This window comes from Lepisosteus oculatus, chromosome 6, assembly GCF_040954835.1.
Source record: "Lepisosteus oculatus isolate fLepOcu1 chromosome 6, fLepOcu1.hap2, whole genome shotgun sequence".
In the NCBI taxonomy this organism is placed as follows: domain Eukaryota; kingdom Metazoa; phylum Chordata; class Actinopteri; order Semionotiformes; family Lepisosteidae; genus Lepisosteus; species Lepisosteus oculatus.
The window spans coordinates 560,296-574,479 of NC_090701.1; the positions used below are offsets into that span (position 1 = coordinate 560,296).

General features: G+C 40.6%; 1 protein-coding gene across 2 annotated transcripts in view; it reads left to right on the forward strand.

Moving 5' to 3' along the window:
- sema5a (sema domain, seven thrombospondin repeats (type 1 and type 1-like), transmembrane domain (TM) and short cytoplasmic domain, (semaphorin) 5A) overlaps positions 1 to 14,184 on the forward strand; it is a 135,440-nt gene that overhangs the window by 85,253 nt on the left and 36,003 nt on the right. For both annotated transcript variants that reach the window (XR_001479263.2, XM_015355020.2), the window contains exons 10-12: positions 4,127 to 4,331; positions 7,941 to 8,148; positions 10,623 to 10,740. Coding sequence is in view for 1 of the 2 variants with exons in the window: in XM_015355020.2 (XP_015210506.2) it covers positions 4,127 to 4,331; positions 7,941 to 8,148; positions 10,623 to 10,740 (531 nt within the window). In the remaining variant the exon portion in view is untranslated. The remainder of the gene's footprint in view (positions 1 to 4,126; positions 4,332 to 7,940; positions 8,149 to 10,622; positions 10,741 to 14,184) is intronic.

The window sequence follows — 14,184 nt, forward strand, 5'->3', positions numbered from 1 at the left end:
GGAACTAGTTAAGTAAAGGCTCTTCTGAAGAAGAAGGTTTTGAGTCTGGATTTGAAGTTTAGAGAAGGATACTCTCTGATATCCTTGGGGAGAGAGTTCCAGAGCTTTGGGGCGCATCATCACCCATAGAGTACAGACTATATTGACACATCAATTTCCCTACGGGATCAATAAAGTCTTATCTATCTATCGGACAGGCTTGGGGGACAGATAGGAGACCAGCATTAGAAGAGCGAGGGCTGTGAGGTTGGAGAGTAGGGCGATGGTACTACTCATCAATTTCGGTTCTTCTGATCTGACAATCAGCTCTGAGTATAAGGAGAATCTGGGAGGTGATCCCATGCTTGAAGCTTCCCTTTCCAAGTAAGCGTGTTTTCTGCTCCTCGCGGAGCCACCGGAGGGCCAGGTGATACAAGGACTAGCGTGGTACAAAGGCATCACCTCCGAGCGCTCCTGCTGGGTCAACACATCAGGGTGAACGCTGCAGACTGCTTCTGAGGACAGAGCCACCATTCAAAACATGCAAGACAGAGCTAGAGAACCCCACAACACTTTGAACTCACTCATAGCAGCCTACAGTGACTTAGAACACATCAGTTCTGAGGACACGATACCTGTGGTGTTGAAACCGCCATTCTACTCACCCAGGTCATGCCAAGAAGGAAAACGCAAAACAATTTTGTGTGTATGTTGAACATTTATAGTACATAAAGCGACACCAATCATATCCAAAGTGATTTCAGTTACCAAAAAATACTCATTTTAAAGTGTAAAGGCTATTCACTCACCCAGATGCCTGAAGGATGGTGTTAGAGTCAGTCTTAGATATTCAAGGGAAAATGCAGTAGTACCACTCTGCAGTTCAAACAGTGCTCTTACACTGGCTAGGTGCTATTGTGGTTTAATTCTGCAAGCCCTCAAGCTTTGCCATCCTTTCTGCTTCAGGGATAATATAAAAAGATTTCTGTTGTCTCCACTCCAGTGGAGGGAGGTCATCAAATCGATGCACAGTTAATGGCAGCTTTCCTTCGTTTACAAGACCGGCTTCAGAAAGCCTGGGAGTGAGGGAGTGAATGTGAGGAGGTGCCATTGTCCAGTCCTGTATCAACAGCAGAGATAAAAGAAGGAGTTTGAATGGCCACTAAGTCAGGAGAAAATCCACTCTGGACTAACGGCTGTCACTCTCCACTCAACAGCCGATGATGGAGCTCGACGGAGAGTTAAAAGGGCTTTAGAGCAGTGTATGGTATGGGAAAGGACTGTGTCAAAGTGCCTGGGAGAGAGGCTGTGGAGCGCCCAGTACAATGTAAAATGAAGGTGCACTCCCATTCTATGACACCCACACCCCCAAAATATACACCCACTAGCACGTACTTTACAAGAAAAATGAAAATATAATACTGTTGATACTCTATATATACAAATTACTGACGTAAAGAAGGAAATAATTCTGCCTGCATCTACTGTATTTGTTAAAGGAGCCAGAGACTTCCAGGCAACATAATTTGACCAATATAGTCTTGAGCTTAGTTTTCCCTCTGCTTAGTTTTTTCAGGCGGTGTAAGGCATAGCATACAGTAGAAATATTAAAGGTCTATGCTTACTAAAAAGAATTGAATAAAGAATCCTAGAGTTAGTTCCATGAAAAAGTATTCACCCCCTTTCACTTTTTGTGAATTTTAGCATATTTTCCCCACTGAATGTTGTCAGAGCTTCATGTGGGTCCTAATAATAATAATAATAATAATAATAATAATAATAATAATAATAATAATAATAATAATAAACTATACAGTAAATATATGAGCCTGGGTGAAGAAATAACACCAAATAGCACCAGAAACAGTCTTCCAACACCCAGTGTCCCTGTGGGAAAACATTAACAACCCCTTAGATTCAGTAACAGGTTGCAACATCTTTAGCTGCAATAACTACAACCAAACACTTCCTGTAATTGGTGATCAGTCACTCACATCGCTGTGTAGGAATTTTGTTTTGTTGATGAACTGCTTCAACTTAGTAACATTTGAGGATTTTAAGTCCCTCCTTACCTAGCACTCTTCCATTACATGCCATTTACTAAAGATCAATACTTCCTGAGTCATAGACTAAGAACTTCACCCATTGTACAGAAAGGCATGCCATGGAATGGCCAGGAGAGCAATTAAGACCCTATGCTACACGGAGGTTAGCCCAGGCTCAGGAGGTCAGATGATGTCGGTAAAGAAACCTATGCCCTCAGGCCGCAGAAGAGACGACCTGGTGCTAGGCAGGTCTCAAGACACCCGAACCCTTGATGCTGAGCCAGGAGCAACGGGTGACCTGGAAATATATAGCCTCACACAAAGACACACCGGAAGGACAAGCAAAGCACAGGGAGACTAGGAACAGGACAGCATAGGAGCGCCCTCTAGACATAGAAGGCATGACACTGATATGACGAAGTGCGGTTGTTCTGAATCAGACACTGATTACGACACAGCTATTCAGCTGGTTCAATTAGTTGTTCAATTAGGCATCCCCTGCACTTCCCATCATAAAAATTAAAAAGATTCATTGAATAAAATCAATAAAAAATAAAATGAGAAGTAAAACAATTTTAGTTACAGTTTCGGAACTCATGACAGAGGTGTATGTGTATGAGGGTTTAGTGCTGAACAAAAATCTGTTTTCCTCTGCTCTGGAATTACAAAACTGTCACTCTTCTCTGTTCACAGCTTGTATGGCAAAACTCTTCAAATAAATTCTTTGCTCTCATTCGGCTTTGCACCCTTAGGCTGTAATAGATAATAAAAAGTGGTTTTCACTGTTGTCTATTGGCACAACACAGAATGTCTCTTAACATCTTAAATATAATATATAGACCTTTAATAATGATTTATTTAAAACAAAAACATATTGGAAAAATCTCTTATTCACACATACTTTTCACAGTTAATTCAGATGACATTTTCCTGTAGGCCCAGATAAATAACGCAGTATTGTGGCCCCTGACTCCTGTGCATATTCTTTTTCGGCAATAATCATGTAATATCTGCAAATTCAAGAGTAATGAAATATTATGTGGCATTACATCAGAATTTATTTTTCTTTAGAATATCAGACAGTTACATGATGCAATTAAACTCAATAGATGCCTGACACTGTTACCTAGGAAATAAACTCCTGGCTGTCTGCAGTGTGATGTTAGAATGAGAGACCGTGCTGTGATAAGAAACCTGCCATCAGACTTGCCTCTGAAAGATGAGACTTCCAGGAAGGAAGAGCACGATTTGCAATGGTCACTCCTGAGCTGCTGCCTCTGATGTTAATTGAGATTTATCTGTAATTGCAGGATTAAATGTTTTCAAAGATCTGTGCTTGGCTATCTTTAGTGAAAAGCCTGACAGTGAGAAGCGAGCACTGATTTACAGCATCAAGCTGCAGCTCATTACACTTTGGGTAAAAAAAAAACAAATCTGAGTAAAGCAGAGTAAGGCATCAAGATAAAAGGAGCAAAGCCCTGAAAACATGGAAGGTATGATGCTGCAAGGGTACTGCACTTTATAATGGCTTAGCAGGTTTATTAAAACTGCTTATAAGATGGAAAAGAGAAGAAGCCGATCCAGACTGGAGACTCCCAGGAATTCCAGAAGGGCAAAGACTGGGGTTTCTGTCGGTCACAGCTGCAGCTCAGTGACACAAGTTAGACACTGTATATTTTTGAAATATTCTGTTTTTGAACACGTGTGTTAGGAAATAATGACTGGTTAATTAAAATTATGAGATGAGGGGAATTCTCTTTGTCATGTACTTTTCATGGCATTAGACAGCCTTCCGCAGAGTAGGAGTCCCCTGTGCGTCAAGATGCAGAGATTCTCTCTGGGAGCTGCAGAAGACTGGTGCCTCATCATTCTTCCTAAGATCTCCTGGTTCATTTTTCTGTAGAATATTGTTTTATTTTTTTTAAACAAACCAACCGTAACATCAGCTTGATTAAGAACCTGACAACTGCAGCTACAGAGCCAGGCTCAGGATGGGCAGGGAGTCCGTGTCTGAGCCCTGCTTCAAAAGTGCATGAGATAACCCCGAAGACCCCACCCAAACCTCCTCATCTCATGACAGGGGGGTTTATTTTTCGCTCCAGTGTGGCACTATAGACTTCGGATCGAACGGGAACCTGACGGAGAGGAACCTGCAGGATGCGCAGAAGTTCATTCTGATGCATGAGGTGGTGCAGCCAGCGGCTCCCGTCCCCTACTTCATGGAGGACAACGTCCGCTTCTCACACATCGTGGTGGATGTGGTGCAGGGCAAGGACATGCTGTTCCACATCGTCTACCTCGCTACAGGTGACCGGTCCTTTCTAAATCAGTTTACCATGATGCGGCTGTCCTTCTCAGTGAATTTACTTTGATGCAAGTGCCTGTTTTTTGGCATTCAGAAACAACTTAACAATAAATACAGGCTCATTAAGAGTGAAATTATATGTGGCTGTATACATTTCATTAATAAATTGGAAATATGACTTCCTGATTAATTTTGATTCCACTGAAACACAAAATATTTTAAGCCAAATATTTCATCATAGGTTTTAAAGGGTTTGTTTCTGGATGCAGTTTTCCAAAGACTGATCTGCTTTGTGATACTGCATTAGCGGTAATGGAGCCAGGATTTGAATTTCAAGCTGATTGAACATTTGATCGCTATCGGTGATAACAGTTTTTCTGCTTGTTCCAAAATAATGTTCATGTTTGTTCCAAAAGAAATGGGATTTGTAAAACAGACTGTGATGAAAGAGTGTTTCTAAATTTAAGAACTAGCAAATTAACAGATCTGAAGTGGAACCTGACCAATGAAGATCTCTCCAAAGGTAACCATTCAGTATATTTGTAATTTTTACAATACATCTAGCTGCCGAACATCTGTGTGTATGTAAACAGGTGAGTCAGTAACATTAGTTCAAACCCCTGTTTAAATCATTTGTTTATTAGAGCAAACTGAGTTCATTGTGGTCCCTTAAATCTATCCTGTGTTGGCAGGCCTTTTGTGTTTACCATTTGATTAAATTACATACATATGCAAAGGACAAATTTTTAAAGAGCAGAGAAGGAACATCCCACACAAGCCTTTGACAGATTTGGTTTCTTACCTATCACAACATTTCTGCAGACATAACAGAATAATTTAATGTGTATCAACTCCAAAACATGAGAGCTTTCTTCTCTGAAAGAAACGTAATCTCTACAAAAGGGCATGTGCCTTCCATATGTATGGCAATCCTTTTTCAAACTCTTCTTGCTCCCTGTTGCTGTAACCTGCCTGGTTTGTAAACAGCATGGGATTGCAGTCAGTCACCTGTCAGTAGCAGACAGGAAAGTAATGAGAAGCAGACTGTTTTCCACACCAGAACGGCAGGAAGTAAGTAGGATCTTGGGTAGCTAATGCCAGCGGCGAACACGAACTTGCTATATCTGTCCGTGGTTGTTATTCTGGGTTTCAGAGCCTGTTAAAGATTTCTTCTTTGACATTATAATCATCATGGAAGTTATGTGTTTCATTGTTTAGACTATAAAATCAATGCACCATAAACTACAACCATTTGTGTTAATTTCAGAAAGCTAACCAGACTCTAATAAAAAAGTGCAGTTGTGAAAATTAAAAATCACTTGCTGACCAAGCTCAGTGGAAGCAATTAATGTTTATACTGGCTTATTGCATTAAAAGGAAAATCTGACTCAAACCTTTAACATTCCAGCATTTTCAAAGGCCTGAAGCATGATAATTAGCACATTTATTTATGCATCAAGCTATATGGAACTGTTGGAGGCCAGTAAATTCTGTTTAAAAAATCATTATACCTGAAAATGTAATTATGAAAAATAATTACTTTCCTTTTTGCTGCATTTTAGATTAATACTCTTCATTATGTATGTGTATGTGCAATGTATGTACTGTATTACGTTATGCTACATACACAGTGTTATAGCCGCATGCTATACTGCTGCTGTAGGCTTGTTGCTGCTAACAAAATCACCTGTGCCATTACAGAATCACAAGTCCCTGCACACTTGAGACAATGTTTGTACAGGAATGCTAGTAGTAAGAGAGAAGCAGTTATTAAAAATCTTTACTGCTAAAAATGTGCTTAAAGTTTGCTAGTAAGCAATCAGAAATCTGAAGCATTCTAGAAGTTTTTGGTACCATATTATTTGAGGCAAAACCAACCCAGCATTTTAAGAACAAGATCCTATGTCCACAGTGGCACAGAGGGCAGGGGCATCATGATCAGGCAGGTTTCTCTGTGCTTGTCCGCTGAGTGTTGGAGCAAAACATCTCATTCTCTGGACAACGTCTGTCCCAGTCAGGGCGCCTTCAAACACACCAACAGCAACCAGGTGATCTTCATTACTCAAGCAGGACTTTGTGTCTTCTGCTATTCGTGCATTAATTTAAATCATGTCTTTCAGAATGGGTGTTTAAACAGGCTCACTTTGGAAATTTTAACTCAATTAACACCAGAAAACCAGATATTATTGCTAAATCGCATGGTCTAAGCTCAATATTTGGAACAATACTGTCAGTGTGTATTCTTATGCTGTAAGCATATTTTATATACACACAAACACAACGGCTTCCTGCTTGTCTGACCAATGACAGCATGAAGGCAGACATAGAATAAAAGTGGATAATCGTCTGCTGATGTAAATTCCCTAGTAGTAGGCTTCCTTTAATGTTTTATCTGCAAATGAAAGCATAAATTACCTCCACACACACAATTTTCAAAGCAGTTCTGTGCAAACCGAATTTGACACTGAAATAGGTCTTTGCACGCAGCGTCTTGATTGAAATTTTGTAAAAGTACTAATTCTAGAAGTGGCTGTTTACCAGCCAGAAACACCTCCAAGTGTTCTGCAGGTAACCCTGCTGCCAGCATGACTGCAGGTTTTTGTGCACAGGGCTCTTGATTGATGGTGACTGTGTGGTGACAAAGTGTCCCACTCGGCCTCCCTATTCCTTTATATTAGCAATAAGCGTCCTTGTGAAGCCTGGAGCCTGCCTATCACTGTTTATCTTATTGAGGCCTACCAACGTGAAATTAGATGTCCTTTGATACTAATGGGATCTGGGAAAGGAGGTCTGGAATTATGTTGCAGATATTGGCCCCAAAGGGCATTACTAAGAGTTTCTACCGGTGTGAAGGTACATTTATTCTTTCATTGATATGTTACCGAGTTTCAGCATTTTTTATGTACATGGACTGATAATGACTCACTTTTTCAATGGCAGTGGCACTCTAATAATAGGAAATTGTATTTGAATTGGCCTCAGGTATGCCTTCACTCTAGCCATGGTAAGACTACTTGGGGCCTGGAACCTAGTACATTAAAACCTAATGATGGTTATAGATATTGAGGTACTTCAGCTATTTTAAGTAGATTATCTTCCAAAAAGTGAACAGGCACAAAATACAAGGACTCTTTATTTTCAGAACTCTTTCTATTCTGAATTACAATCACCAGGGTTCAATTTAAAAAAGATATAATAGAATGCTTAATTTAAGTAAAGATGCAAAAATAGACCGTTTACATCAACATACCTTTATGGATTCATAAAAGCTATAGAAGAATATAAGCACACTCTAAATAATTTTTCCTGTGGGTAATACTTTTAAGTTCTGTATTTTATCGTTGTTGTTTTTCTCTGACCTTTCAGTTAAGCATGGACTGCAGTGTTTCTAGGAATGGTTAATTGTACAGCCTCTGTTTATTTTTGAAAGCTCAGTAGCAAATCGATGTTTCAGTCTGCCTACTAGTAAATGGCAAAGTGTGTCGTGGTCCATCAGGGGAGGCTGTGCTTCTCAGATGTGCCTTTTTATCAGAGCCTCACATCAGAGCTCGTTTTTCTCTGTCTGCCTGAGAAACGTTTTCAATGCCCTTGCTTTTTGTTTATCTTGCCAGACTACGGAACAATCAAGAAAGTGCTCTCTCCCATGAACCAGTCAAGCAGCAGCTGTTTGCTGGACGAAATCGAACTTTTCCCCCCCAGCAAGAGGCAGCCGATCCGAAGCCTCTTGATTCTGCACAGTCAGAGTGTTCTGTTTGTGGGCCTCAGGGACCGGGTGGTGAAGATCCCACTGATGCGCTGCAGCATCCACAGGACACAGGAGTAAGCGGACCTGACCTGCTCGCGCATGCCTTCCGACAACTGATTCACGACCAGGAGCCTCACATTCGCATCACAGAGCCTCCGATACCGAACCAGCACCACAAATCAGTGAAGGGAGATTCTGCTGTTTAGGAGAAGATATTCGCTGATCCAGTCCAGATTCAGATATAGATCTAATTAATATGTATTTTTAAAATATTAATGATCAAATCCATAATAGCAATGGTAATCAAAATACTTTCCAAGTCTGTATTTTGTATCTGTGATATGCAGGCAGCCACTTGCACTTTCCAGAAACGTGCTCATCAAGTGAGGAGATTAAAAGATGAGCTCCGCAGTCTGTAGTTTTCCATTTAACTTGTGATCCCCTGATCAAGGCGTTGAAAGATGGTGAAATCTGTGAGATGGTGGTCTTTCAAAGCTTTTCAGTTGTCACAGCGATCGGGCACAAGGATGCACTGTATTCAACCCTGAAACTCAGTTTATGAACCCACTGTGGCAAATGTAAATATGGCAGAAAAAAATATAAATAGCGTATTCAGAAGACAGCAGTTCCTCGATAACAGTGGAGAGGCTGGTAATGTGAGATCAGAGATTGTAATTTCTGACAGTACGATAGATGAAAATACAAGACATGACTGAATAAAACGATGCTTTTGTGCATTTTTTTGTGCAGGAGAGTCAAGCAATTTCACATTGTAGCCTGTAGCAAATGCAATATATTTGCATTGCAGAAACAGTGACATTTGTCATATTTACTGCAGGGCCCTGAAGCTTCATCATAAAGAGCACCAGTGTCGCCTCTTTCCTCTACTGTGTGGGCACAGGATATGTGTCTCAGCTTGCAGTCAGATATAAAGTGTGTAAAAGCTTGTAAAAGGTTAGCCAAATTGAGCTTTATGAGACGATTCACGTTTCCTAGGTGTTTAAATAATGAAATGACCTTTCCATTAGTGAACTTGAGGGGGTGGCCTGGGTACCAATCTGATTCAGTACGTGAAAAGGAATGTGTTGCTCAGGACACTCTCGTCCTCTTTAACCTTCTCTCACCATGGAAGATAAAGGGCAAAGTGTTCATTGGAACAGGATCAAGAGCACTGGAGCCCATGTAATTTCCTTATTGTCAGAATGCTGCTGCATTTCTGCCATGTTTATATTAACACAGACGGGCCCTAATCCTCTGTCACAGAACATCATATGTCCGGGGCAGGAGGATCAGGGGCGTTTGCAACAAAAACAGAACGTGAAACAAAATGCGTGCCTTGTGCATTTCTGAAGTAGGGTGTTGGTTTTAACATGCTCGAGTTCACACTTAAAAATTCTCACCGTTTTAACTACTGCGCAAATATAACAGCTGTAAATTTGTCGTTTTAAACTGTCGACTGAATTACTAGTATTATTGCAAGCCAACTGTGCTCACTTCATTGGCATGGTGATTTTGTATTGTCTGTGATGAGAAAAAGTAATGAGATTTCAAAAAACAGGTAGAGTGGTGCATGTGGACTCTCTATTAGTTAAAACCTTATTGAACTGTTGTTGTGAAGAGACAGCTAAGTCATGATCTGCCTTGTCCCCAGACCTAACCAACCTCTTCCTGTCGTATGGCAGCTTGATTGACCTTATCTATAATTGAGAAAAGTTCAGCACCTTTAACCTCAGAAATATAGCATGTAGTTAATGATATACTCCTTACAGAGTATAACTCCTTATAGACAAAGCAGTGTACCTCATAGACAGGTTCTGCAGGAGTGCTATAAATTTTGCAGACTGCAGAGGTATTCACTCATCTTTGTCAGAAAATGTCCAGCTCTCTTGATTAATAACCTTTATTAAGGATGGATGGTGGGGCCACTGCACATGGCTAAAGTTGAAATCTAAGTGGCTAAGCAACACCTTCAGGGTGAATTTTTATATTTGAAAGAGGCTGCTGAGCAGAGGCCTGTAAGGTGAAAGTGTAGAATTGTCTTTTTTTTTGGCCCTTGTCTGTTTTGAATCAGAATAAAAGTCAAGCCACAATGATTGGTTATGCTAGTTCTCAGAGACTCTGCGTCATTAAAAATGAGAAATAATGGCAGGTAATTAAATAACACAGCTCAGAATTCTGGATCTTAGCAGCAGTAGAAGGGCAATTCGTGAATTATTTAAGAGGAGGTCTAGCCAACTAGATATTTGACGGCTTTATGAAAATGTATTTGTAAGCCAGGTACGTTCTAAGCCTATCAATGAACTTTTGAGGGACGTCTACCTTTGACAATCTTTTAACTCAGTTAACATGTGGCCTGCCCATCACATACAGTAAGCTATGTACTGTAAATTCAATGCATCTCTTGTGCCGAAAGCCAGTTCATGCTGCTTGGTGTCATACATGCCATTCAGCTGAGCAGTTATCATCTACTGTAAGAGCTTGATCGGAAATGCCACTGCAAAGCTGGGCTCTGGCGTTTTTCCATGAGGGCCTCTCTGTGTGCCTGCAGGGCCTGCGTGGGGGCCAGAGACCCGTACTGCGGCTGGGACCTGGTGCTGAAGAGGTGCACAGCCCTGGAGGAGAGCCTCAGCATGAGCCAGTGGGAGCAGAGCATCACCGAGTGTCCTGTAAGTGCCCTCAGACACTAAAGTCACTTAATTTTGTAAAAAAAGCATCTTTTTTATTTACATACAAAACTAAAAAAAACATGGAGAGAGTGGGAGCTCAAACGGAAGGAAAAGGAATCTGATTAAAGAGCTGAAAGTGCGCCTGACTGTTCTGTGGAACAGTTTTGCGCTCTGGCATAATCTAATCTTTCTGTACCTCTTTCCGCAAGAGCAGTTTCTGTAACGGAAACAGACGAATGAAATCTAAGGATGCCTTGGTTTCCTCCTGACCCTGCTGTTTAGCTGCAGTTATACCTACCAGCAGAAGTTGTCATACTTGAAGTCCAATAGTTATTCGTCCCTGAGAAGAAGATGTCAATGGCGGTGGCGGGGGGGCACAGTGACAGCATCACTGCAGTCTCATCAGAGTATGAGAGTAAGAAACAGTTCAGCATGACAGCTGTTTGAGTCCATAAGGTTCTGCCTGCAAAGACAAAGTAAACTGCTTGGAGCTCTTCCAGATCTTTATGAAGTTAGATGACTGACAGGTCTCTGTAGAGACCAGGGACATAATTTATAGGTTATTTCATAAGGGGATTCCTTTTATCTCTTTGATTTTAAGCTTCAAGTTACTAGATAAGCACATGAGAATTTCCTATCAGTAAACCAACTCAATATGTAGTTCACTGTCCACCTCTTCCTTGCTGTAATTCCATCATATTCCATAATGAAACAGCTCTATTCATGTTATTCTGTCAATAAGTAGATAATGGTCTTTGGGCAGGTTAAAAAACCTCATTCATTGCTTATTACTGATAGCTATCTTGGCTAAAAAGCATCACTTAACAATAGTTATAGATTAAAAAGATACTTCAAATGGGGAGTGTGTGTTGGTAGCAAAGGAACAAGTAAAGGTTAATTCCACTCTGAAAAGTAGGGTTAGACATGTTACATGATTAGACAATTAAGTTCTTTAGGTGAGAGGGAGAGAGAGGACAGTAGCAGGGATATAAAGCACAGGAGAACACAGGAGTGTAGTAGTGAGATTGGAGTTCATCCTGGGTGAAGTGAGGTCAAACTTGTGATTGGTGAAGGTAGAAAACAGTTTGGAAGTAAAGATTGATGAAGCAGCTGGAGTCCAACAGCTCAGTTTCATGTGAATTTTATTATTAGTGTCAATTTCTAGGTTGTTGACAGCTGTTCATGAGAGGGTCTCATTAGAGAAATGTGCTCTGAGGCGAATTCTGCAGTAAAAATGGTGGAACTCACTCTGGGTCTGTGAGGTATCCAGTGTCTTAGGAACTGGTACAAAACCCGGTCCTTTGCTGAGCAGGGTTATAGTGAAAGAGAGGTTAGAGGGTCTGACAGAATGGGAGTGAGTGCTTTCTAGCCTTTACTTTGTGGTAGAAAGTTAAGTTTTTGGCACACTGGAACTTGTACGTCACCAATAGAGCTTGGAATTTAGAGTCCTGATGGTAATAAAATGAAGATACTGGGGAGCTGCTTACTGCAGAGAATTGTTTGTTTCTCTGACTGTACAGTCAGAAAGTGTAAGCCAAAGAATTGGTTTTCTGGACAAATGGTTGAAAAAGAATGAATATGTAATTATCAAGTGCTGAAAAATATAGTAGAAATCTGTGCTGATGCAGCAGTGAAAATGGCAAAGGAGAAACCCAGACAAAACAGCAGCATAGCTCAGTTTACCGGAAAGTCTTGTGTGGGCTTTTATTGACAAACAAGGAACTGCTGCAGCTGCTTCCAGGGGTGGAAACTAAGCACGTTTCAAGCAATCGTTCCTTGGAGTAAGTACTGCAGAAAGTACTGCAAGAGATTTGACAAAAGAATCGAGAGAAGACAGAAGACAAAGAGAAGACTTGAAGGTTCTATCCCAACAGGATAAGACAGTAAGCATTTTATAAAGACTACAAAGGAGTTTCTGCAAAGGGGAAGATCCCAGTCATAAACTGGCCATCTCAGTCCTTAGACCTGTATCCCATTGAGATACTATAAATCTGGGCATGCAGAAACTACTATACAGGTACCCACTTTTAATAAAGCATTTTTTAAATCTTCCTTAATGTGTGTAATATACAGTATTATTATCCTCTGATCTACAGCATGTACTTAAGAACAGTGAAAATGAAAAGTGGTTACATGCATACTCTATATTTTAAAAAAGAGTAGTGATTTTAATGATTCTAGAAAAAAGTTATTTTGCTTAATTACATCCAACTGTAAGATTTGTATAACAATGGCTTCAAGGTGTAAAAAATAGATCTTGGTAGACCTTGTATATTCCTTGATTTTTCTGTGGCTAAGCATTCTATAGGCCACTTGGCATCATCATGCCCTGCACATCTGTAGCTTCAACACTGACAGCAGTCTGGCCAGTTCTAATACACATGTGATTGATTTCTCTTCCCCTCGGTGCTTATTGGAAAGTCAGACAGTAGCTGTTTCAGGTCTGCTGATCAGAGTACAGAGCTGTTAGGCAACATCATAATTTGTTGATGATAATGTGGGAATCAACCTAAGACCCATACCTCCTTCTCAAACAAGACAAGCCCCCCCTTTGTGAGTTGAGAATGTTAACGACTTCAGAGAATAAGTAAGAGCAAATAAAATCTGACTTCTTGCGCTTTCTGCAGAGGCCTTTGCTGTGTGTTGCTCACCAGGGGATGCAGTAGTTTTACAAGCATGTTTTCAAAGTGTGACCTGTCTCCCCCCGAGACAGCATTCATGCTGTAGCTTGTCTGCCAGGGAGAGTGAGGCAGCTCTGAATCAGAGTGATGCAGTGATTCAGAATTCAAGAGCCCGACTATGTTCTGAAAAACAAACATAAAATGAGCCTGGATGCTCAGGTGAAGAGCAAACAACCAGAAGAAACGTGAAAATTATTATCTTGAGTGTCTTGTGCTATTCTCCTTTTGTCAGCAAAGTATCATGGAATTTATTTTCTAGGTCAGTTAGCACATACAGTACAGTGTACCAGTCCTGCTAATGATGTGCTGTGGATTCTGGATCCTAGGTGGATTAGCTATGCAGCACCTCACACACAGCTGATAAAGACATTACAACACACACCACACAGTCAGAGGTCTGAAGGAGTAATTCTGAAACTTTTCTTCTGTTTCTACCCTGTGTAGGTTTTCAAAGTTAAAATACACTAATGAATTAGGTTGCCAGACAAGAACTTCCCTTGAGGAGAAAACCTTTTGTAAAGACTTTGAATTAAACCTCTTACTCTATCACTGCATTTCTGCAACCAATTTAAAAAAAAGGTTTGAAATGCAATTTATTTTCCTTGTCTTTGAACTCCAAAGGTATATTTTAAGTCCAAAAACGTTCTCCATCTTTAAAGTGTAATGTGTAATTCTACAGTGGTTAGCATGCATGGTGGTAGAAAATAAGCAGGAATTTTCCTTCTGTAGTGAAAATCATTTGACATGAAAGGAGGCACAGCAG